General features: G+C 29.5%; 2 protein-coding genes across 2 annotated transcripts in view; both read left to right on the top strand.

The window, feature by feature from the left end:
* Vps13D (vacuolar protein sorting 13D) overlaps nt 1-26898 on the top strand; it is an 862750-nt gene that overhangs the window by 692481 nt on the left and 143371 nt on the right. The gene's annotated exons all lie outside the window — the stretch shown is intronic.
* LOC135955568 (uncharacterized) lies at nt 18628-21994 on the top strand. Its single transcript, XM_065505921.1, has 4 exons — nt 18628-19329; nt 19402-19543; nt 19853-20598; nt 21902-21994. The coding sequence occupies exons 1-4, from the start codon at nt 18628-18630 to the stop codon at nt 21992-21994; spliced, it is 1683 nt and encodes a 560-aa protein (XP_065361993.1).

Genomic DNA, 26898 nt, shown 5'->3' with positions numbered 1-26898 from the left:
TTCATTAAATTTTGTTAAAATTTAACAAAATGTCAATAAAAATAAATTAATAAAACAAATTATAAAACAGTGATGTTTATTTTATCACAGAATATTCGTCATTCGAATACTTTAAATAATAATTGAAATAAACTATATAAAAAAGTTTGTACATTAATACATTTTAGCTTAATATAAATTTACTAGAATCAGATATACATTTTTTTATCTAAAAATTAGTTGTTATCTTCAAAAATTTATTATTACTAAAAACAATTAATGAAAAAAAGAAAATTAACGAATATTTTATCCTAATTGAAAGCAACACTAACAATAAAAAAGGGGAAATAAATGAGAAGCATTGCCAGCTTAGACAAAATTCAGTACATTAGTTATTGTACCTTTATCAAACTTTTATGAATACAATACTTTTATAAATGGTTTTTAAAGCTAAAGTGTTCGTTAACAAAATTGTGTTTTAAATCTACAATAAGGTTTTTTTATGCATATAGCCGAAAATAAATATAGAAATAAAGCGTGTATATAATTGAATACTAAAATAATTAAGAAGTTGTTTTAATGGTTTCGGTTGTTCACCAAAGTTATTGTAAGAATAAAATTATTCAATTTTTGTTAGGTCTAGTTTAACACTGAATCAATAAAGACAAGTTTTTTTTTAAAATTAAAATCTAAAAATACTTAACTGGCGCCCAACACACTGGGATAATCTTGTAACAATGCACCCCATAGGCTGCACCTAACAAGGATATTACCAGTAAAACGCACCCCATAGGATGCAGAGAAAGGACAATCCTAAACATACCCCACAGGCTATTGCAAAGTGGAGAATCCTGGAACAACTCACCCCACAAGAAACGCAATCATCTGCAAAATAAGGACACTTTGCATGGAGAACTTGCTGTAGTGACGGTTACCTAAGTATTGCTACAATGAATAGTAACAACAACCCCCTACCAGCTCCACAACAATATTTGCTGTAATAATGTAAGAATAGTTGTAAGACATTTTATTTAAAAGATAGTTAAAAAATAAGAAAATTAAATTTTTATTAAAACAAAAACGAAAAATATTTGAATAAGAGATTTTTTTATAAAGAAAAAGTGTTTATAAAAAAGTGAAATACAAAATTGAAATTGTGAACAAAATAATTGTTCAATGGTAAATTAAAGAAAAAAACCTTTTATAATTGAAATAAAATTTTGTTTTAAAATGTGGTTTATATCTTAAGAAATGAAAAAACAAATTATTAAGACAAATTAAAATTTAAAGTAAAAATTCCTTTTAAGTGTAAATTTTATAAAACCTTACATTGGTTACTATTGCGAATCCTACAGGACCCTCCAATAGGAACAAGAATAACACATATAAAAACAATTATTTTTAATATTACAATCACTATTGCGATTCCTACGGGACCCTCCAATAGTGTCAATAAGAAGTATTGATTATCTCTCAGAAATAACTAGCAAATAAAAATGTCTAATCCAAGCAATTTAGTCAGACCCCCGGTTTTGAACATACCAAATTTACAAGAAGCAGGTCGCGTAGATAACCGTATTGACAATTTAGAAGAGACAATCGAGAGAATTCGCGCACAACAGTACCAAGTAGCAATAAAAGACTTTATAGACCCCAACTCGAACATCTGAGGAGAAGACCAGACAATAGAAGACAGATATAGGAATAACTTGACGGACTTGGACAAAGTTCCTGACGTTGTAAAATGTCTAAAGGAATTCTCTGGCAGTTGTAGTGAATTCAGCTCTTGGAAAAAAGGTGTTGATAGAATTCTCAAATTGTATGACTCAGCCAAAGGCACTCCGAAATATTTTGCGATTTTGAGCACAATTAGGTACAAGATTTCAGGCAGTGCCCATGCCGCATTAAAATCCTATAACACACAATTTAAGGGTGTGCTATGATTGTATCTCAAAATGTTTAGCATTACATTATGCGACAAAAGAGATCTGACAACACTGGAGTACCAAATGAGTATTTTAGTACAGGGAAACAGTACCATACAGGAACATTACCAACAGGTATACTCATACCATTCTGTCATTAGGAACAAACTGTCATATATGGACATAGGTAGAGAGGCACTAGACCTTCTCGTCCAAACATACAGAGATAAGGCATTGGATGCCTTCACCAGAGGTTTAAGGGGTAATTTATCCATGCACCTAGGTATGAAAGAACCGAAAGATCTTCCACAGGAGTAGTATAAATATGGGGTTTCTGGCGTGATTTAGAGGAATTTTTTTCCTCTAAACTGGCAGTGAAGAGGAATATTGAAAAGTTGTTATGAGGAATATTGAAGAGCATTTTCTGAAATTAAGGTAGCTACAATTTGATGACGAGGAATTGTTGGCAGAGAAAAAGGTAGCGACAATTTGATGACGAGTAATTGCTGACAGAGAAAAAGGCAGCGAAAATTTGATGACGAGGAATTTTTGGCAGAGAAAAAGGCAGCGACAATTTGTAAATTTTTGTTTTCTTGCTTCAGGTAATTTGAGTAATGTATACAAATGCTTTGTGTGTTGTATTGTGTGGAATTGATTTTGTTTTTTTTATTTCATTATTTTTGTTGTACTATTGTGTAGAGGCTTTTAATGCAGTTTTAATAGGTGGGTTTATTTTCTTTTAATTAGTCTACATTAGGGTATACAATTTTAATTATAGGAAAGATGATTTTTTTCAAGAATTTGTGAGAGAAAATTTAGTTTTGAGTTTCATATTTTTTTTGTAAATTGTGTTGTTTGGTTTGTTTTCCTCTCTTTGAGTGTGAGTTGTATTAATGTAAAACACCTCCTTGAGTGTTTTTTTTCAAATTAAATATGTTAATAGATAATCAGTTTTCTTCCCTCAACTGATATAAAAAGCCATTCTTTAGAATAATGTAATCATTCATTCTAAAAACTCCACGAATATGAGCATTGCAATAGTTACAAATGCCGAGATTATTGCGGCTTTTAATAAATTAAAAACAAAACCATATATGTCCACTAAAAATTTACAGTCATCAAAACCACATAAGGTTTTATCATTGTTTCGTCATAGGACCAAATATGGAAATGTTGTAATTGCAGAACTTGAAGATGCATTTTTATACCTCCCAAAACAATACAACAATTTGAGAGATAGCGTGCTTGAAGGAGTTGCTACTGAAAAATTTATACTAACGAAGAAGTTGGAAAACAACAATAACATTTTAGAATTGGAAGAGTCAATCCCCGCCGCTGAAAAGGATAAGGATTTCGATGAAACCTTTTTCATTCCTAATTCTCAACCGTTTTTTAGTTGGGAAGCATCAAAAGTATCTAGAATTAATTAATATTTTACATTAAATAAAAATATTTTAGGTGTAAATATATGTACACAAATTTATATAAATATTCAATTTAAATAAAAAATTTGTTCATTCAATCTAAAAATATTGTAGAAGTTAGTAGAATTCAAAAAAAATGTTTAAAAAAATTCTTATATTTTTAAATGATTTTGATGATTTCATTTTTCCTGAGCATAAAAAATTGGTAGATGACTTTTTAATTTTGGATAAAAGACGGAATCACGATGAGATGATAAATTCAATGTATGGTGTTCATTATACAAGTTGTCCATGGTCGAGGAATGATGCTACTGAGGGTCCGGATAATTGTAGTTGTATGATGTATAATAAACTGAAATGCAATGTAGAGAATATAATGAACAAATATTATTTGTTATCAAAACGTATATAAAACTTTATAGTTGTATTTATTATTAAAAAAATTATCTAATAGTTTATGAATATAAGTAAATTTTGAAGAAATGAAATGATTTGAAAATAAATGTTGTATAAAAATTATTAAACTTTGTTTTATTTTTATTACTAACTGATTAAAGCACACAATTTCTTAATATTTTCTTTGAAATGTAAATATCAAACTATTGCAGGTTATTAACTTCTGCTTCTCATAATATTGTAACCTAATGCGACTCACATTACAACATGTGTTGTAATTGTTTAATAAAAAAAATACTTAGTTGGTTTTATAACATATTTCCACAATACTTAATTATAAATTAAAAAAAAAAAAAAAAAAAAGTTGAATAAGCAAAATTTTATTTTTGAAAAATAATGAAGGATTGACTTTTGATTTTAATTGAAGTCTAGCACTCAAATTGAACGTTTGTTAATTTCACATATATTATAGACTTTAAATTCACTTATTTAAAATCAAAATTTTTTTTAAAAACCAAAAAAATAACTGCAAAAATTAAAAACTTAAAAAGTGTGAAAATTTACATATACTATAATTATTTATACATTACCAACAAACATTTAAAAAGTTTAAAAACAATACTATTTAAAATGGCTGCTTCCTTCAAGTGTTCCGAATGTCTAAAATCTTTCTCCAGCATAGAATTTCTAGAATTGCATGAAAGGACTCATGCATCAACTTCCAGGAGTAAAGTAAACCCATCACCAGTGGTTGTGAAGAGAACAAAGAGCGCATTCAAATCGAGAGTTGTAACTCTCTCATATAAATGTGCTAATGAGGAATGCCTAATACCTGAGGTATTTTTAAAAGAATCATATGAGGCATTTAGGAGCGAAGTTAGCTACTTCCTTAAAATGCACAATGCCTTAAAATTCAACATAGAGCTTCATGGATTATATGCTAAGCCAAATTTGGATGATTTGGAAAATACACCATTGGAAATTAAAACATTCCAAACTAAAATGGTTCGAATTTATGAAATTGGAGAATTTGAGGAAACCTTTACAAATAAGATGGAAAGTATTGTTAAATAAACAGAAGAGTTCCAGGAAAAGGATAGTGGTTGGACTCTAGTTCAATTGATAAAAGTTGAACTAAATCTGAATAAATACGCTCCACTGAAAGGATCAACTTTCATACCTCTTCCCAAAAAACTGCATTTAAAAAAAGCATGTATAAATATCAAAAATCAGGATGAATTTTGTTTTAAATGGGCTATAATTTCTGCAATTGGTGATGTAAAACAAGATGCTCATCTTCCGTGTAAATATAAAGTAAATATTAGAGCAAACATTATTAATCTAAATGGACACAATATAAATTTTAATGGGTTATGCTTCCCATTAAAAATTAAAGATATACCTATTTTTGAAAAAAATAATGCAACATTTAGCATTAATGTTTTTGGATATGATTCCGAAAAGGATTTAGTGGTTGGACCTCACTATAAAACGCATCAAACAAAATCAAACCACATCAATCTGATGTTTCTACAATCAGCCAGTGGGGAAAATTCACATTATGTGTGGATAAAAGATATGTCTAGGTAAGTTTAATAATATAACTAAATATAAATACATACATATATGATTTTTTAAAAAATTATATAATATTATTTTTAGATTAATCAAAGCTCAAACAACCAAACATAAAGAAAGCATTTTCATATGTAATGATTGCTTGCAGCATTTCCATCAAGAAGAGAAGTTGGAATCACATAAAAAGAATTGCGGCCAAAAGGTTTCATACGTTCCCGAAAAAGATAAGTGCTTTTTAGAATTTAAAAATTACAACAATACATTAGATGTACCTTTTGATATATATGCAGATTCGGAATGTATATTTGAAAATATTCAAACATGCATTCCGAATAAGGATTCTTCATCAACAACACTAGTTGATAGACATATCCCCTATGCATTTTCCTATTTTGTAAAATGTAATTTCAATAATAACTTAAATAAGCTACGTAGTTTTAAGGGGATAGACTCTGCAAAATTATTTGTACAAAATTTAGTTATAGATATTAAATTCATAAATGATAATTATTTAAAGAAAATTATACCTATGACACCCTTAACTGAACAGGAAAATTTAGATTTTACTTTGAATGATATATGTCACATTTGCTCTAAAACTATTTCAAATGAAATTAAAGTAAGGGATCACTGTCATTTAAGTGGCAAATATAGAGGACCAGCTCATAATTCTTGCAACATTAATTACAAAATACCAACATTTGTACCAGTAATTTTTCATAATTTTTCATCATATGATTGCCATTTATTCGTGAAAGAGCTTAATAATATTGACGATGGTCCCATTAATATTATCCCGCTAAATAAAGAATTATATATATCTCTATCAAAAACTGTAAAAAGTGATAACGGGAGTAATATTGAAATTAGATTTCTAGATTCATGTAGATTTATGCCATCAAGTTTATATAGTTTAATAAAAAATTTAACAAAAGATGAATTGAAAATTGTTAAAGGCTTTTATTCAGAAGATGAAAATAAATTCAATTTATTAATAAGAAAGGGCGTATTTCCATACAATTATTTAAATTCTTTAGAAAAACTCAAAGAAACTTGTTTGCCAAGCATACATGACTTCTATAATAAACTAACTGATTCAGTATGTTCTAAAGAAGATTATGCACACGCGCAAGAAGTATGGAGTAAGTTTGAATGTAAAGGTAGGATCACACGATTGCCGCAATGAACCAATTTAATACAATTTTTATTGTGCTGAATTGGGGCCCAATAAAGAAATTGTCCCAATCAAATTCTCTGCAGTCACATGATTGCTTCATTTTATATAAATTTGATTGTCGTAAATTGGCGCAAAGCGATTTAGTGGCAATAATTGTCGCATTTCAGTCACACGATTGTTCTAGTTTACGGCAACTCAGAGAAACAGCTGTTGTGCTAGATTTTAAATTTTGTTTTGTTTACATAAATGTAAAAACAATCTATTTTTGAAAAAAATATTTGTTAAATAAAAAAAGAAAATTGCGTCGGCCTTAATTATCATATAAAAAAATTAATAAAGAAATGTTAAAAGATGTATGTGGGTCAGAGAGTGGCTCACAAAAACAATATTTCATTTACAAAAATTAATATTGGCGCTAATTGTCTTCTTTGATTGCCGCACTAGAACACAATAAATATTGGTGTATTTTTAACTTTTTTATTGCTGCATGTTGCCTATCAAGCATTCACATGATTGCCGTACCAGGGTTGCATTTGATTGGGCCAAATAAGCACAATATTGTTGTGGTTTGACATATGAGCCAATAAGTTGTGAAATCACACGATTGACGTATAAAATAGACCAATAATTGGTGCATTGCGGCAATCGTGTGATCCTACCTTAAGACAATAGAAGATTATTTAATGTTGTACTTAAAAAGTGATGTATTATTATTAGCAGACGTGTTTGAAAATTTCAGGTTAGTCTGTAAAAGCATTTATAATTTGGATCCATGCCATTATTATACAGCACCTGGCCTATCTTGGGATGCTATGTTAAAAATAACAAACATAAAATTGGATTTGCTTACTGACATTGAAATGATTTTATTTATACAAAAAGGAATTAGGGGAGGAATAGTTCAATGTTCTCAAAGACATTCCATAGCCAACAATAAATATCTCTCCGATTACGATGAGAAACTCCCATCTAAATACTTAACATATTTGGATGCAAATAATTTATATGGTTGGGCTATGTCTGAAGCTTTACCAGAGGGTAATTTTGAATGGGTTACAGATATTGATAATTTCTCTTTGGAAACAATTCCAACTGATTCGGATATTGGATACATATTAGAAGTTGATTTAATATATCCAATAGAAATCCATGATTATCATAATAATTTACCCTTCTGTAGTGAAAACAAAACTCCTCCCAATTCCAAAGAAAAAAAATTACTCATTGATTTAAATAATAAATATGATTATGTAATTTACTTTAAAAATTTACAACAATGTTTAAAACATGGTTTGAAATTAAGTAAAATTCATCGAATATTAAAATTTAAGCAATCCAGTTGGCTAAAAAAGTATATTTCATTAAATAATTTCCATAGGACGAATGCAAAAAACACATTCGAAAAAAATTTCTTTAAATTACTGAATAATGCGGTTTATGGAAAAACAATGGAAAACGTTGATAAACGTAAAACCATTAAAATAGTCAGTAAATGGGAAAATGTTGGTAAAAGACTTGGAGCTCGTGCTCTTATTGCTAAGCCAGAATTTCATTCCTATAGCGTATTTGAAGAAAATATGCTAGCAATCGAACTGAATAGAAGTTATTCATTTTATAATAAACCAATCTATCTAGGTTTCACAATTTTAGAATTATCAAAGTGGAAGATGTATGACTTCCACTATGATTATATTGTGCCTAAATATAAAACTAAAGCACAGCTTAATTATATGGACACAGATTCATTCATTTATACAATAGAAACGGATGATTTCTATAAAGATATATTGAATGATATCGATACAAGATTCGATACATCTGAATATGAAATTAATAACCAATTTGGTATCCCACAAAAGAATAAAAAAGTGTTAGGGATGATGAAAGATGAAAATAATGGCATAATTATGAGTGAATTTGTGGGTTTAAGAGCAAAGATGTATTCATTTAAAACAGAAGACTTAAAAGAAACTAAAAAAGCTAAGGGTGTCAAAAATAATGTAGTTAGAAATTTAAGTCTATCAGACTATAAAAATTGTTTGTTTAATAAAAAAGTATATTATGGCAATATGATTGTCTTCAAGTCAAAATTACATGAGTTGTACACAGCACATATAAATAAAATTAGTTTAAGTTATTTAGATAATAAACGTTTCATATGCAATAATAATATTAATACCCTAGCTTGGGGTCATTATAAACAACAATTTTTAATGAATAATGATGAAGATCATTTTATCTTAGATTTAGATGAAAAAACGAAAGAAAACTGCAAAGAAATATTCATGAATGATGAAGATGGAGATGATTTATTGAAAGAAATAGATACAATAAAAGAGTCATTCACGAATGATCAAAATTGCGATGAATATTTTATGGAAATAGAATATTAAGATTTTTTTATATAAACAAACAAATTATTGTTATTTATTTAATAAGACCTTAACTGTATAAAAAAAAAATATAATTTAGTAAACATAAATTTAAAAATTTTAAGTAACTTAAAAAAAAAATGCCCGTTAAATAAAACATTATTATATATTTTAATCATTAAATGTGTTTTTATTTTTTAAATATTTTTCCATTGTACATTTTCTATATCATAATCTAATTTTTTACGATTTCTAGTTAGTCGAGGTGAATATTGGTATGGTAAAGTTGATTGCTTCAAATCTTTGTGTTTTTCATCCTTTGACAATATTCTTATTTTTGGTGTTCCATTATTTGAAAAATGTTTAAGTCGTTTAGCTACTGAAGAGGCAGAAGTAGGATTCAGTTTTTGTACTGTTGTATCCATATCAATTTCATCATAATTATCATTAGCATAAATATCCTCAGGTAAATTTATATTGGATTGAGTTGCTGCACTACTTGACTCTGGTTGCATTGTTTGAGTTTCAATATGTTTCTTATATATTTTCCTTGTTTGTGTTTCATTATCACGTAGGTTATTCAATTTCGAACTTTTAGTTTGATGAGAAGATGGTATTTGGCTTCCAATTAAATATTTGGCTAATTCTTGTTTAATGTAATACCATTTATTAATATCTTTTAGTGTGTGTGAACCATATAATGGTAGTAGTTTTCGATGTAGAAAATCAGAATCAGAATATTTAATTTTAAATTTATCATAAGTTGATGGATTAAGAACAATTAATTTGGATAAATTATTTGACATTTTCTAAAATTTTTCCAATAACTCCACTAAAAACTGATGAAATAATAATTGGTAGAAATCCTCCTTTTTGAATTAGATGTTTCCTCTTTTGTTTCATTGAGGTTTCTGGTGAACAAACTTTTCTAATTGTATTTTTATATGGTTTTATTTTGTCAAGAACTGATTTATTGATTTTATGGTGTTCATTAATTATATTAAAAAGTATTTCATTTATTGTTTTAATAACAACATCATCAACATGTTTAAGTATTGCATTTCGTAGTTTAGGATCTGCTTTCTTAAGAACATAAAGAATATGTTTGTTCTCCTTCAACAGTTTTAGGTTCGAGGTCATTGTTTATATTTTCAAATATTAAATAGTGATTTTTATTAAAAATTTCAGTTCTGAATCTTAATGCGTTGTGTATTTGTTGAGTAAGATCAATTAATAAATAACCATGGGCTTGTTGCGTACAGTTATTATATACATCAACGAGAGCTTTTGAGTTTTCTGGGTATACTTGGCGAGCTAAATATTGAAATTGTAACTTATCCCTGGGATTTTTGAACATGACGATATATTTTGAGTTTAAAGAAATATCTCTGGAATAAGCACCTTTATGAAAAATGTTTTGTGTTACTAAAATCACAGCTAAATTTCTATGATGAGATCCCTTAGTAAAAAGTTCACACACTTTTTTATTAGATGATTCAAGCATTAAATCATCCAATATTATTAAAGCCGATTCATTTTCAGCAGTAGCAAAATCCTCTGGAATACCTTCAATAAACTCTACATTGTTAATTCTCGGAAGTGAATTTTTTTCAGCAAAACACCAAATAACTCGATCTATGTTTTTAGATATTAAATGTTGATTTTTTATCAAATTCATAATAAATGTAGATTTCCCACAACCAGAGGGACCACAAATCATCATAGTAAATGGATATATAAACTGTTGAAACATGTTTACACTTTAGTACACAACATTTAAATGAAGTGAAGCATTAACATTCTATAATTATAAATATGAGTAAAAAAATTCTTGTTAATGAACTACATCGTCAAGCGAGAAAGAACTTTCAGCGTCGACGATTTATTCAAAAGCGTATTTTAGATACATGGCAGATTGACTTAGTGGAAATGATACCATATGCAAAATTTAATAAAGGTTTTAAATATATGCTTACTATAATTGATGTATTTTCAAAGTATGCATACGCATTACCATTAAAAACTAAAACAGGAATAGAAATTTCGAAAGCATTAAAAAATATCATAAAATTGAACAAAGGAAAATCTCCCAAAAATATCCATTCTGATCAAGGAAAAGAATTTTATAATATCAACTTCAGAACTCTTATGAAAGAATATAAAATTAACCATTACCACACTTTTTCAAGTATGAAAGCATCAATAGTTGAACGGTTTAACAGAACTTTAAAAAATAAAATGTGGAAACAATTTAGTATGCAAGGAAATTATAAATGGATAGATATATTAGATAAATTATTAAAAGAATATAATTCTTCATATCATCGTTCAATAAAAACAACACCCAATTCAGTTAATAAGAAAAATGAACAAAAGCTTCTTAATAGTGTATACAGTAATTTAAAAGTTTTCAAGGGAGGAAAATATAAAATAAATGATTTAGTTCGCATTAGTAAATATAAAAATCAATTCGAGAAAGGATATACACCAAATTGGTCTACAGAGGTTTTTAAGATAAACAAAATTTTAATAACCAATCCTATAACCTATCAACTTGTAGATTTTAATGGAAATATAATTAAAGGTGGATTTTATGAAGAGGAATTGTTAAAAACAAAAGCTTCAAAAATTTTTTTGATAGAAAAAAATTTTAAAGCGAAGAGGAGAAAAACTATTTGTAAAATGGCTTGGTTTCGGAAAAGAATATAATTCATGGATTCATCAGAAGGATATTAGTAAATAATATATGTATAACAAACAACATACTATATTAATCATTTCTTTTAAAGATGGCTTCAAGTACACAAGAAGACGATATTTATGTTACTTTAATAAGTAATAGTTCAATGGATATTTATAAAAATACTCCAAACACTTTTACAAATTTGCTAACACAATCTCTAAATTTGGATGATCACTGGGTAGTTGGATTATCAGATATTTCATTTTCGTTACTGGAAAGAAATAATCAAAATATTGTCAAACGTAGAAAACGAAATACTTTAAATGTCGACACACAACCTGCGGTACATGGAAAATCAAAAATAGCAAAGCATAGTGCAAATAATGAATATGAAGGCGTCAAGTTAAAATTTCACGAACTCTTAGAAAACTCTGATGATTTTATGATAACAAACCCCAATCTAAATCATAAAACTAAAATTTTGAATAAATTAAATGTTACTCCAAAAAGTAATGTATCCACAGAAAAAAATGATTTAGGTGATAAAAAATCAGATTCTTTAAATAAGTTAAAGAATGATGCCTCACAAACAAATTTTAAAATAGAAAAGAAAGATAATAAACATACTAGTAGACATGAATTGGAAAACGTTGAAAAAGATTCAATTTTAACATCAACAAACCACATTATGCAAAACTCTTTAAACAAATTTTCAGATAATATGACACATTATTTTACTAAAGCTTTATCACCAGATATAAATGAAATTGTATTTATTTACACTGATATAATTAAACCACGACATGTGGGTAATAAAAAAACTAAATGTTTAAAAATATTTTCAACATCAACATTGAAAAATTATATTCATTTTAATCGAATTGAATATTTTCCTATTGAATCTTATAACATTAATAATATATCTATAATGATCCGAAATGATGAAGGACGAACAATAAATTTGAATGAATTATTACCAGTTTATTGTACTCTGCACTTTAAAAACAAAAAAAAATTTATAAAATAAATGTTCAGTAAAATAATAAATCATTTTTATTATAACCATGGATGTGTTGTATACAAATTATTATAATAACCAGTCTGGAAATAATGTGAAAAATATTGGTGAAATATATCATACACCAAGGTTTGTGCAATATGGACGTGGTATTGGATCACTGTTTTCATCTCTGTTCTCACACCTAAAACCATTCTTGAGGACAGGATTAAATTATTTAAAAAATAAGTCATTAGATATTGGAAAAGAAATTTTGGAGGAAATCGGAACAAAACCTGTGAAAGATATTCTATTTAATCAGGGGAGAAAAATTATGAATAATATTAAAGAAGCTACTATTGAAAAAATAAAAACAATGCAGAAAGGTAAAGGGAAGCATATAAAACTTAAACGTTTAAAACAAAAACCTCATAATAAATCCAAACGTTGCACGATGGGGCCAACGACCAGTTTTGAGGCAATAAATCACAGGAAACAGCTAGACCTTTAAAACTTCGTACAGATGATAATAATAAGTTATTAAATCTTCAGTAAAAAATTGAAGTCTATCGAGCAGTGCCACGCATATTTCCAGTAGGTGGATTAAAGTGCAACTGCGGATGAAGATCACTGGAAAATAATAAGTTTCTGACTTTCAATTAGGTCGCGTAAATGTTCACCAAAGCCTTTAGTAATCATTTCAAGTCAATCCGCCTACTGCCACACCTACCTCTAGTGACAGGAAATATATGCATGGCGATAGGCGGATCGTGAAATTAAGCGAGGAGCTATCACTAGTTATGGACAAATCGCCCTAAAATTAGGTGGCATATTTTCTGTGTATATGAAACTTATTTGTGTTGAATTTAATTTTAATACGAACATCTGTAAGAAATGTATGCTTGTTAAAATGATTTTTGGAAGTGGGCCTTATATGGGAGCTATGACTAATTATGGACCGATCGTTATAAAATTTGGTGACATGAATTTTGTATCTATAGAACTTATTTGTATTGAATTTTAATGGAATACCCACATTTTTAAGAGATATATGCTGGTTAAAGTGATTTTCGGAAGTGGGCCTTATATGGGAGCTATGACTAATTAAGGACCGATCGTCACAAAATTTAGTGGTGCAATTTCGGCTTATATAAAACTTATTTGTGGTGAATTTGGTTTGGATATCTATATAACTAAGATTTTTATGAGAGCTTAACTATTTTCAGATAGGGCAATCGTATGGGGGCTAGGAGAAATAATGGACCGAGTCTAACCAAATACAATAGGCTTTGTCCCTGGGACAAGAGAAATGCTTGTACCAAATTTTGTCGTATTATCTTTAAAATTGCAACCTGTAGTTTAATTACAAGGTTTACATTGACAGATGGACAGGCGGATGGACGGATGGACGAACATCGCTTAATCGACTCAGAAAGTGATCCTGAGCAGATTGGTACACCATAAGGTGGGTGTTGGAACAATATTTTTGCTCGTTATAAACATCAGCACTAACCCAATATATGGAGGTTTAGGGTATAAATATCCATATTTTTAAGTTATACGCTATCTGGAAATAAATTTTTATAAACAGCGGCAAATGGCGGCAGATGGTTTTTCCAAAAAAATATAGTACACATTATTACCTTACCCCACACATATATTTTTTCACGGATACGCTCGGATAAACAAAGTTCTATTCCAAAGAATATATGGACGACAGCAAAAACTTCACAAAAAAGACAACACAAGTAGACACAAAAAATTATTTACTACATCTAACTTTTTTTTGAAATTTTTAACAACATTTTAATTTATACACCTTTACAAGTGTTTTCCATTTTACAAAATTTTTATAATCTTAAAAGTTTTTGTTTGACGACTAAAATTCCTTTGTTGTTTCATTATGATTGAATGTCGGAAAATGTAGCAGCTCGGCATGTCGCCATGAGTTGCCACCTGACTTTAATTTTTTAATATTTGAGTGTTTCAAAGTGTTAAATATAAAATTCCGTTATTATTTTTTTTAAAAAGTTGACTTGAATAAAGGACTTTTTGCCTCAAAACCTGTCATTGGCCCCATCGTGCGTTGTAGAGGAAAGAAGTTCAAAGATATTTTTGGAAATTTAAAATGTCGGGATTTGTAGAATGTATGAAAAGTGAATTGGATTTATTTGAATCTCCCCCAATTCAAACTAGTGTAATTAAAACAGAAGAAATATGTTATAATCCAATTGCTACATTGGACAACTCTAGTACTATTGAATTTGTATCATTGGGGAATGGTGAAACATATAGAGACCTTAATAGTATTTATCTCAGATTAGTCGTTGAATTTAAAGGAAGTGGAGGTGTTGTTAATAACATGTTACATTCCATATTTAGGAATTGTACAGTTCATCTTAATAATAAAAATGTATCTCAGCCTGACAACAATTATCACTATAGAGCATATTTCGAAACATTAAACTATGGAAATGACGCTACATCTACACATCTAGAATCGTGTGGTTGGTTTACTGATGTTAATAAAATTAACTCATTAATCGAGAAAGAAAATCCTGGATTAGATAAAAGAAAAAAAATATTTAAAGATGGAAAAAAGGTGGAGCTTTTTGGGAAACTTCATGTAGATGTATTTAATCAGCAAAAGTATTTGCTTAATAATGTTGATCTTAAGGTTACATTAAATTTGGAGAAGCCAGAATTTTATATTTTAGAAAGTGGAGAAAAAAATGAATCACATCTAAGAATACATGAAGCTAATTTATATATAAATCATCTTACTATCAATAGTAGTATATTAATGGCACATCATAATGTATTACAAACCAAAAATGCTATTTATCCATATAAGAGAGTAGAAATTAAGACCTTCACTTTACATCCAGGAAATCACTCATTGAGTCTGGATAACGTTATACTTGGACAACTACCAAACTTTTTAATTTTTGGAATGGTATCTAACAAAGCATATACTGGAGATAGAAAAGAAAATCCATATAACTTTCAACATTTTAATTTACAAAGATTTAATTTGGTTGTTAATGGAGTACAATTTCCCGCACAGCCAATAGAATTTAATTACAACAACGGTGGAATATTAAGCACTCGTGGATATCAAACTCTATTTAAAGGCACTGGAATTCATCATTTCGATAAAGGTCATCAAATTACAAAAGAACTTTTTGATAGCGGTTATTTTCTACTATCATTCGATTTAACACCAGATCATAATAATAACTCAAATTGTGGAAATTTAATAAATCAAGGAACTATTCGAATAGAAGGACGTTTTGGAAAACCAATTACGGAGGCAATTACCTGCTTAGTATATTGTGAATTTGATAGTATAATAGAAATTGATAAGTCTCGCAACATAATTCAAACGCTATGAATTCAACAAATATTTTATACACTTTAAATTCAAATATTATAACTCAAAACAAATTTAAAGGTGTTTTTGCATGCAATAAATTACCAACGAAAGCAGTCACAAAACCATCATTTTATATTGCTAATACTGATCCTTCTTACAAACCTGGACAACACTGGGTTGCTTTTTACTTTCCTCTAAATAAACCAGCTGAATTCTTCTGCTCAGCAGGTCAACCACCAATTAAACCATTTATTTCATTTTTAAATAGAAATTCCAAAACATTCATATGCAATAAAAGACGAATACAAAGCGAGTCTTCAATTTTATGTGGTGTTTATTGTTGTATTTTTATTTATTTAAGATGTAAAAATATATCTTTTAAAATTTTTTTATATATATTCAATTATTTTAATTTATATGAAAATGATATATTAGTCTTAAGTTTATTTAATAATATTTTTAGATAAAAAGATATATGTATATTAAAAATAAATAACAATGAATAAATAAATATTAGGTTGGTTTTATTTCCATTTTCCTCTCAAAATCTAATAAGGCATCTAAAAGTATGTTGTCGTTCCCATCATAAAGCGCCAGGAATAGTTGAAGATCGATGGGGGGAAGGATAAGAATCTCCCTTATTTCAATGACATCCTTTTTTGGTGTTATGATTTTTTCGTCTTCTCCAGTTTATTCATTTTGATTTTTATTAGTTGTTATTTATTGAATTGGTAATTAAACAATAAAAGGTTTTACACCCATTTATGTTTTATTCGTGTTGTTTTCGAGTATTTCTTGAAATTAACCTTGACCATACACAACAAAATTAAACAAAGTATTTTGTTACATCTTAAGGTTAATAAACTTTGAACATAAACAAAATATGTAAATGTATACTTTGACAAATTTTCATAGTTGAAGCTATGTATGTAAAAAATTGCTAACTACAATAATTTTTTTATTTTAAATATTAAGGTGTTTTAAATTACATCTTAATTATGGTACGCGACAAAAAAACTATACATACACATATCCATTTAATTTTTTATTTTCAAATAATTTGGAATTGCCACAACGCAATGAGGGTCAACAACCCAACTCTATGAAAATGCATTGAAGAATCGCTTTCAGATATGAATTCCTACTTGATATAAAATTTTGATGTTATATAATAAGAGATATATTTAAAATAAAACTATAGTAATTAAATGGATATAAAAATGTGTTTTTATATAATTTTTAAAAAAAAAAAAGTATATTTAAATATTGACCAAATGCATTTTCCCACCAAAATATGTTTTAGCGGAAATAGTATGTTGCTTCGTTAAGCACTTTTAAATTATCAGGAATTATTGAATGGAAGTAATTATGTTGCTTCGTTAAGCACTTTTAAATTATCAGGAACTATTGAATTGAAAGAATAATTAATATTGCAAAGGTGTATTAATAAATAATTGTTAATTTAAAATTATTTTGAAAATGGTCAGTCACAAGTTTAGTTGCGAATTTTGTCTGCATAAATCATTTTCCACAAAGTGGAACAAAAAACGCCACTTTATGGAAGTACACAATTTCCATAGAAAGAAGGCGCGAAATTTTGACAACTCTATAGAGGCGGCGAAGGAGACCGCAGCTAATATGGAGAAGTCTATAAAGGTGGCGAATGAGACCGCAGCTAATATGGAGAAGTCTGTAGTTCCAGTGGAGTATGATGCCCTTATGATAGAAGATGAGGATCTTCTACTGCTTATTGATATATAAAAATGTTAATTAAATAAATAAAAAATAATACAAAATTTAATAAAGACTTTTTTTTATTTAATATTAAACAAAACTGTTTTATTTATTTATAATATAATTTTAGCTATAATTAAGTTCAAATATTGCAGGACCATTTGGTGATTGACGACCTTTGTAAATAATTGTCCACTTTTTATCGCCCATTTTGTTTAAATATGGATCTTCTTTATTTAAAAATTTTGTAATTCTTCGTGGAAGATAAAACCATTTATTATTTTCTAAGTATGCAATTACTTTTGATCCATATTTAGTTTCTTTCCATTCAAAACTCAAGATTTTATAAGGCTGCTCTATCGGAATGTCATCGATTCTTGTATACTCTGGCTTAATACCTAATGCGATGTTAATAATTTGTTCAAACATCTGAAAATTGTTTATTAATTATTAATACTATACTTATTAATTTTTAAACAAGGAGCTACTTACGATGATATTAAGTATTCTCTATTATATTACCAAGATTAATGATAGAAATATTCTAAAGAATGGCTTTTTATATCAGTTGAGGGAAGAAAACTGATTATCTATTAACATATTTAATTTGAAAAAAACACTCAAGGAGGTGTTTTACATTAATACAACTCACACTCAAAGAGAGGAAAACAAACCAAACAACACAATTTACAAAAAAAATATGAAACTCAAAACTAAATTTTCTCTCACAAATTCTTGAAAAAAATCATCTTTCCTATTGTGGTATATTTATCAGAGATACCCTAAACGTACGTTCACTGAACGTACCTAGCTATAACTACTGATATGAATTACTTATACATCGTATAAATTACTTATAATATTAGTACCCAGTATTATGTATATCGATTACTTATATAAATTACAATGAAGCAGAATCACTTATTATTGAAATAAAGATTGAGTCGAATACATCACAGTGGCGACGAGGAAAAAATTAAAATAAAATGAATGGTTTAATGGTGCCAAAATTTGATTATTTGTTAAATAAGTGGAGTGTGTTTCAATTTCAATTGGAACAGTTTTTCGTTGCAAATGATGTGGCAGACGATGGAAAGAAAAAAGCTATTTTGCTGACCTCCCTCACCGAAGGCTCTTATATTTTGTTGGAAAATTTGTTAAGTCCAACGAAACTGGATTCGGCGACAGCTACATTTTCATTGTGTATTTCGGCGATGAAAACGCATTTTAAAGCACCATCATGTGGATTTGCGGAACGTTTTAAATTTTATTCCGCAACTAAGTCACCGTGTGAAACTACAAATGAATGGGCAGTTCGGGTGCGCACGTTAGCCGCACAATGTGAATTTGGAAATATATTATCCACAGTCGTCCGAGATAAATTTATAATGGGACTAGAAAGAGGCCCGGCTCGAGACAAAATTTTTTTAGAATCCCTATCGCTCACATTTGAAAATGCTCTCGAAATTGCAAACAATGCTGAGTACATAAAAAACCAGTATGAAGTTGAGGTTAAGTCCGAAAACGATGTTAACTATATGCGCAGAAATAACGGTAGAGGTGCATGGCAGAACGATCAACCAAAGCAATCGCTACAATATTCACGAAATCAACCGATGAGAATACAACAGCGTGAACATCAACGAGATGTACAAGAACAGCAAGTAAGACAAGGACAGCTATGTGCGGTATGTGGATTTTCTGGACATCGGAGCGAAGACTGTAAATATAAGTTCTATAAATGTAACCAATGCAAACAGCGAGGGCACTTGAAGAAGATGTGTAAGGCAAAAAATATGAATTTTATGGAAGATGATGTAGCAGTGACAGAAGACAGCTTAAACCTTTTTTCAATGTTGAGTGAAGCAGATGGTCCTATTAAGGTAAACGTTAGTATAAACAGTAAGGTATTCGAAATGATTTTAGATACTGGCTCTGAATATAATGTTATTTCACAGAGAACTTTTAATGAATATTTTGTTAACTACAATTTAAAAAGTACTAATTTGTTGTTAAAAGCTTACAATGGCGCAAACATATATCCGGTAGGGGAGTGTGACATAGGAGTCGTGTATGATAATATTCAAAAGCTAGTCACATTCATAGTTATTGAAAATGGCGGTCCACCACTACTAGGAAGGAATTTTTTAAAAGTTTTTCAAATCGAATTTGCAAAATTAAATTATTTGTCACACGTGAGTGTTAATGTAGTGAACATATTGAACAAATTTAGTAAACTTTTCGATGGTGGTCTAGGATTATTTAAAAACAGTCAGGCCAGTCTAAAATTGAAAGAAGGGACAACGCCAAGATTTTTTAGACCACGTCCGGTGCCACTAACAATTAGAGAAAAAGTGGAAACGGAAATTGATAAACTACTGTCTATGGGAGTACTTGAACCGGTGGATTACAGTGATTGGGGTACACCGATTGTGCCAATTTTAAAAAGGGATGGTGGTATTCGCATTTGCGGCGATTTTAAAGTTACCCTGAATAAATGTATACATGTTGAAAAATATCCTTTGCCTAGAATAGAGGAAATCTTTTCAAAACTTCATGGGGGAGAAGAGTTTACAAAACTTGATCTTAGTATGGCTTATCAACAAATAGAACTAGATCAAGATTCTCGCAAATATACAACTATTTCTACATCGAAAGGACTTTTCCAATATACCAGGTTAATATACGGTTTGGCTTCGGCGCCAGCAATTTTTCAAAAAATAATGGATTCTTTGTTAGCTGGATTGGATGGAGTGGTCGTGTTTATTGACGATATACTTATTAGTGCTCCAAATAGGGAATTGCACGTCGAGCGAGTAGAAAGAGTACTTCGGCTGTTGTCAGAAGTTGGTTTCAAATTGTCTGCTGAAAAGTGCGAATTTTTTTGCAAAAAAATTAAGTATCTAGGTCATATCATAGATAAGGATGGTTTGCATGTAGATCCAGAAAAAGTAAAGGTAATTAATAGAATTCCATACCCTAGTTCAGTAAAAGAACTTCAGGCTTTATTAGGCGTAGTTAATTTTTATAGGCGTTTTTTGCCAGATATATCGACACTACTCCATCCCCTGCATTGCTTGCTTAAAGCTAATACAGCATTTAACTGGTCCATTACCTGCGCTAAAGCGGTAGATGAACTAAAGAAAATGTTAGCCTCAGACAGATGTTTGGCACACTTTAATTCCAATTTTAAAACAAAGTTAACAGTAGATGCTAGTCCAGTGGGTGTTGCGGCAGTTTTATCACAGATAAACCAAGAAGGTATTGAACAACCAATTGAGTTTGCTTCAAAAACACTGACCGAAACGGAAAAGAGATATTCTCAACTCGATCGCGAAGCCGTTGCTATTATTTTCGGAGTCAAAAGATTTCACCAATATTTGTACGGTCGGTCTTTTATTTTGGTAACAGACAACAAACCACTTCAACATATATTTGGTCCGAAAAAGGGTATTCCTACTATGGCGTCTAATAGATTGCAGCGTATTGCACTTACTTTGTCAGGATATCAGTTTGAAATTGAATATGTGAAATCTAGTGGTAATGTAGCGGATTATTTTTCTAGAGTTCCTAACGGAACCTGCAAAAATATTAGTAATTTCCCTAGCGATGTTTATATAAATTTTGTACGCCAAATTGCAAACGAAAATAAAATTTTGAATTTTAGTGCAATTCAATTAAAAACTAGAGAAGATAAAGTCTTGGGAGTGGTGATAGATATGGTTAGGAACGGATGGCCAGGAAAATGTACAGATACCAAATTAATGCCATTTTACCGAAGGAAGTTGGAGTTATCTGAAGAATCGGGATGTTTGTTTTGGGGATATAGAATAGTAATTCCTGAGATACTTCAAAGTGAGGTGGTTGAATTTTTGCATCAAACACACATGGGAATCGTCAGAATGAAGGCGATGGCTAGGGAAAGCTGCTGGTGGCCAAATCAGAGTAAAGATTTGGAAAGAGTAGTAAAAGAATGTGCACCGTGTTTGGAAACACGCACTAACCCACCACATCAGGAACTAATACCATGGAAAAGGTCTAGTGATGTCTGGTCTAGAATTCATATTGATTTTTTTGGCCCTTTCGCAAATCGCTGGTGTCTAGTAGTAGTGGACAGCACTAGCAAATGGCTTGAATGTATTGACATGGCAAAAAATACAACTAGTCGTGCTGTCATTTCTGTTTTAAAAGAACTTTTTGCTCGTTTTGGCTTACCAAGACACATTGTGTCTGATAATGGCAAATCTTTTGTATCCAAAGAGTTTAGAGAATTTGCTAACGACAATGGAATTGAGCTTATCACGACACCTGTGGGAAACCCTGCAACTAATGGGCAAGCAGAAAACGCAGTAAAAACAATAAAAACGGCTTTAAAGCGTAATTTATGTAATGCACCGTTGTCAGAATTTAACAACATTTTAAATAGATTTTTATTTGACTACAGAAACACTGTACACGCCTGCACAGGAGTTTCTCCAGCATTTTTAATGTTCAATAAAAGGAAATTATTAACTAGATTAGATTTATTAAACCCAAAAAGACAGGAAACTTATAAAAACGTTAAAGAAATTGAACAAACTGTTAAAAAAGTGCAAAATATTCAGAAAAATAATTATAAAGGAACTAAGAAAATTGTTTTTAATGAAAATGATATTGTAATGGTAAAAGATTATTCTGTAGCTGGCAAAGTATCTTGGTTAAAAGCAAAAATTTTAAAGAAAATCGGCAAACAAACGTATATCGTTCACACAATTGATAACAAAGTTTGGAAGAGACACGCGAATCAAATTATTTTATGTACAAAAACCAGTGAGCAAATTATTCCAAGTATTCTTCTCGATCCATTACAAAAATTAAATATTAATAAAGATACTGATGTTATAGAAAGTGAACAGAATAATTCTTTGCCAATTAATTCTCATTGTATTGAATACAACCTAAGACCTAGAAAGAATAAATAATTTGTTATAAATCACTTTATAAAAATATTTATAAAACACTAATTATGTATACAACACATTTATATATATATATTTTATAATTAATTTTGATTATATTTTTTATAATTGTTAAGAAAATATGAAGGGAGTATTGTGGTATATTTATCAGAGATACCCTAAACGTACGTTCACTGAACGTACCTAGCTATAACTACTGATATGAATTACTTATACATCGTATAAATTACTTATAATATTAGTACCCAGTATTATGTATATCGATTACTTATATAAATTACAATGAAGCAGAATCACTTATTATTGAAATAAAGATTGAGTCGAATACATCACACCTATAATTAAAATTTTATACCCTAATGTAGACTAATTAAAAGAAAATAAACCCACCTATTAAAACTGCATTAAAAGCCTCTACACAATAGTACAACAAAAATAATGAAATAAAAAAAACAAAATCAATTCCACACAATACAACACACAAAGCATTTGTATACATTACTCAAATTACCTGAAGCAAGAAAACAAAAATTTACAAATTGTCGCTGCCTTTTTCTCTGCCAAAAATTCCTCGTCATCAAATTTTCGCTGCCTTTTTCTCTGTCAGCAATTACTCGTCATCAAATTGTCGCTACCTTTTTCTCTGCCAACAATTCCTCGTCATCAAATTGTAGCTACCTTAATTTCAGAAAATGCTCTTCAATATTCCTCATAACAACTTTTCAATATTCCTCTTCACTGCCAGTTTAGAGGAAAAAAATTCCTCTAAATCACGCCAGAAACCCCATATTTATACTACTCACGGCACTCCATTTGTGCTTGAAAATGGAGAATCAATTCACAAGATCACATTTTGCAATTTTGCACAACCAGACTAATAAAAACAAGTATAGCAACGAATATAGCACTCATATTCGGCTATGCCGAATCTTATATACCCTTCACCTTTGTTGTGGATGCATTATTATTTTTTATAATTAGTATATGGGGCATTTCACGTCAAGTGAACCAACTTTTGAAATCGATGTCTTCCGATCGCGATGAAATTTGCACCAATGTTAGTTGTATTGGATAGTAATTCGGACACCATTTTTCAACAAGATCGGTCAAGAAGTCTCTGAGTTATAGGAGGTCAAAATTTGACATTTTGGCCAAACAGGTGTTTTTTTTATCCATATAACTTATTACCTATTGTTCTTAGCAAAATGTGTCCCAAATAGTTTAGATAGCTATTTATCCAATCTTCCGAAAAAAAAATTAAAAAAATTTAATAAAATATTTTTGATTTTTTTTTTTTAAATCAAAAATATTTTTGACTTTTTTTTTCAAAATGGGCCCTTTTTATTTTTTTTTTTTATTTTTTTTAAGAAAGCTTAGGTCTTTTCCTAAGCGACCTATATGGTCGCTTAGTGGGATGCGAGAGGGATATCTATCAAAAAAAATATTTTGTAACTCAAGATTTAAAATTTTTGAATTTTTTTGCAAAATCAAAAACTTTGTTGACTTTTTTTAAAAAAATGGACCCATTTTTTAATTTTTTTTTTTGCTCAGAAGAAAGCTTATGTGTTTTCCTTTAACACCCTTTTTGTCGATTAGTGGGATGCGAGTGGGATATCTATAAAAAAAATGTTTTGTAACCCAAGACATACAATTTTTTACTTTTTTTTAAAAAATCAAAAACCTTTTTGACTTTTTTTTCCAAAATGGACTCTTTTTTTATTAATTTTTTTTTCTCAAAAGAAAGCTTAGGTCTTTTCCTTTAAAACCTTTTTGGTCGCTTAGTGGGATGCGAGTGGGATATCTATCAAAATAAATGTTTTATAACTCAAGACAAAGGTTTTTAAATTTGCACTATTTTAATTTTTTTCATATTTGTGTGTAAACCTTAAAAATTAAACTTACGCAGAGAAACTAGACACATTAGCCTTTCCGATGGTATGTAACATACCCAACTAAAATTTAACTCCTCAATACATTCTCGATCAAAAGAGTTGATTAAATTTTCTTTGATGGATGTGGTTTCCGGGCAATTCGAACATTCACCTAAGTGGCAAGAAGTTGTAGCATTAGGGCACATAGTCAATTTAAGGCAATCGCGGTAATGATGTAAATCTTCTGATGAATCATCTTTTAAGTAATTTAAGTTGATTTCCTTCAACATCAATTTAACATTTTCATGGTAAATACAAACACATACTGTGTGAGTTCCGCTGCTTCCTCAGTTGTGTAAATTTTGTGAATCCAATTTTGACATCCTCGTATTCAGATTGAAATGTTGCGAATAATTCATTGAGGTTACAGAGAACCATTCTCTTCTGCATTTGAACTTTCTTGCCATCGATTCGTACAGACATCCAGTCTTTCATCCCTGGCATCAGGCGACTCATATCATCTCGCTGATAAAACTGAGTTATTAGAGATTTAGTATCGCACTCCAAAGTTTTTCCCTTCTTTTTGTTTGGGAGTGTGAGAATCCCATGCTCAGCAACCAATTGTTTAGCAATTCTTGCTTTTCGTTGAGACGTTCCAAACTCAGTCATTGTTTTTGCAGAACTCCATGTTCTTGGAGCAAGCGTGAGAAGTTGAATTCTTTCAGCTTCACTCTTTTATTTGTTCAAGAACTTCTACTGCATCCTTATGGTATTGGTTTCGACACTCATTCGTTGAATTTGAAAAGTTAGAATAACCATCATCATCAACAGTTCTGTCTTCATTCTCGGAATTACTTTTGTCTTCATCTGGAATAACTTCAACGCAAGGCTCATTACTATTCAAATTCGGTAATTCGTTCAACTTTCCGAGCTCTTTCCTGCATGATCCACAAATTTTCAATCGTTTTGACAGCGTAGGGAATTTTTTTAATAAGCCGTCGGAAATATTTCGCATATCTGATAATCTGTGCTTCATTTTGTTAAAGGGATTAAAACAAAAAGACGAATAAATTTCATTTTCAACCTTAGCCTTTTTAGAAGTCGTAGACATTTTGAATTTTGTAAGTATTTATGTAAATAACACACGTCTTAACTTTAACGCTGTTTCTAAAAAACTGATTTCCGTATGTCTTCAGAATGACAATAAATAGTTTTTTAAGATCATATAGGTAGTACGTTTTAATGAATGAGTCTAAAATCTTTTATTAGGGTCAAGAAGGGCTTACATACTAAAGTACCTAGTTTAACCAAATGTTACAAATAATAATAAAAATAAACCCCCATATAAATAACCTACCTGTCAACTTCTACCTCTCCACCCACTTCTTAAAGTCAAATGTCATAAAATAATAAATAAACTGGTACTTCGGAGAAGGGCCATAAAATATTTCCACTTGATTCCAAAAATTTGTTTCTGGGGCACCTGATATTTTAACAATGAAAATCACGTGCGCTGAAAACTACCACTAGGATTGACTAAAAAAGCCGCAAGATACAAAACTCAGACAAATTTTGGGGGTGGAAAATTAATAGCGGTCGGCCTCATATTGCACCCCTCCAGTGGCTATTATCGGTCAATTGTTGTGGTTTTTATTTTTAAGGTTTTAGAAACACACACAAATATGAAAAAAATCAATTTAAAAACATTTGTCTTGAGTTACAAAACATTTATTTTGATAGATATCCCACTAAGCGACCAAAAAGGTTTTAAAGGAAAAGACCTAAGCTTTCTTTTGAGAAAAAAAAATTAATAAAAAAGAGTCTATTTTGGAAAAAAAAGTCAAAAAGGTTTTTGATTTTTCAAAAAAAAGTAAAAAATTGTATGTCTTGAGTTACAAAACATTTTTTTATAGATATCCCACTCGCATCCCACTAAGCGACAAAAAGGGTGTTAAAGGAAAACACATAAGCTTACTTCTGAGCAAAAAAAAAAATTAAAAAATTGGTCCATTTTTTTAAAAAAAGTCAACAAAGTTTTTGATTTTGCAAAAAAATTCAAAAATTTTAAATCTTGAGTTACAAAATATTTTTTTTGATAGATATCCCACTCGCATCCCACTAAGCGACCATATAGGTCGCTTAGGAAAAGACCTAAGCTTTCTTAAAAAAAATAAAAAGGGCCCATTTTGAAAAAAAAAGTCAAAAATATTTTTGATTTAAAAAATAAAAATCAAAAATATTTTATTAAATTTTTTTAATTTTTTTTTTCGAAAGATTGCATAAATAGCTATCTAAACTATTTGGGACACATTTTGCTAAGAACAATAGGTAATATGTTATATGGATAAAAAAAAAAACACGTTTTTGGCCAAAATGTCAAATTTTGACCTCCTATAACTCAGAGAGTTCTTGACCGATCTTGTTGAAA

This window comes from Calliphora vicina, chromosome 3 (assembly GCF_958450345.1).
Source record: "Calliphora vicina chromosome 3, idCalVici1.1, whole genome shotgun sequence".
Taxonomy (NCBI): domain Eukaryota; kingdom Metazoa; phylum Arthropoda; class Insecta; order Diptera; family Calliphoridae; genus Calliphora; species Calliphora vicina.
This window is presented reverse-complemented; position numbering and strand designations above follow the sequence as displayed.

What these genes read in the sequence shown, in the direction of transcription:
- LOC135955568 (XM_065505921.1), top strand. Translation starts at nt 18,628, where the DNA reads ATGAATGGTTTAATGGTGCCAAAATTTGATTATTTGTTAAATAAGTGG. An exon ending in GACAAGGACAGCTATGTGCG is followed by an intron (nt 19,330 to 19,401) that starts GTATGTGGATTT and finishes CAATGCAAACAG; the next exon opens with CGAGGGCACTTGAAGAAGAT. An exon ending in TAGATCCAGAAAAAGTAAAG is followed by an intron (nt 20,599 to 21,901) that starts GTAATTAATAGA and finishes TTGTATCCAAAG; the next exon opens with AGTTTAGAGAATTTGCTAAC.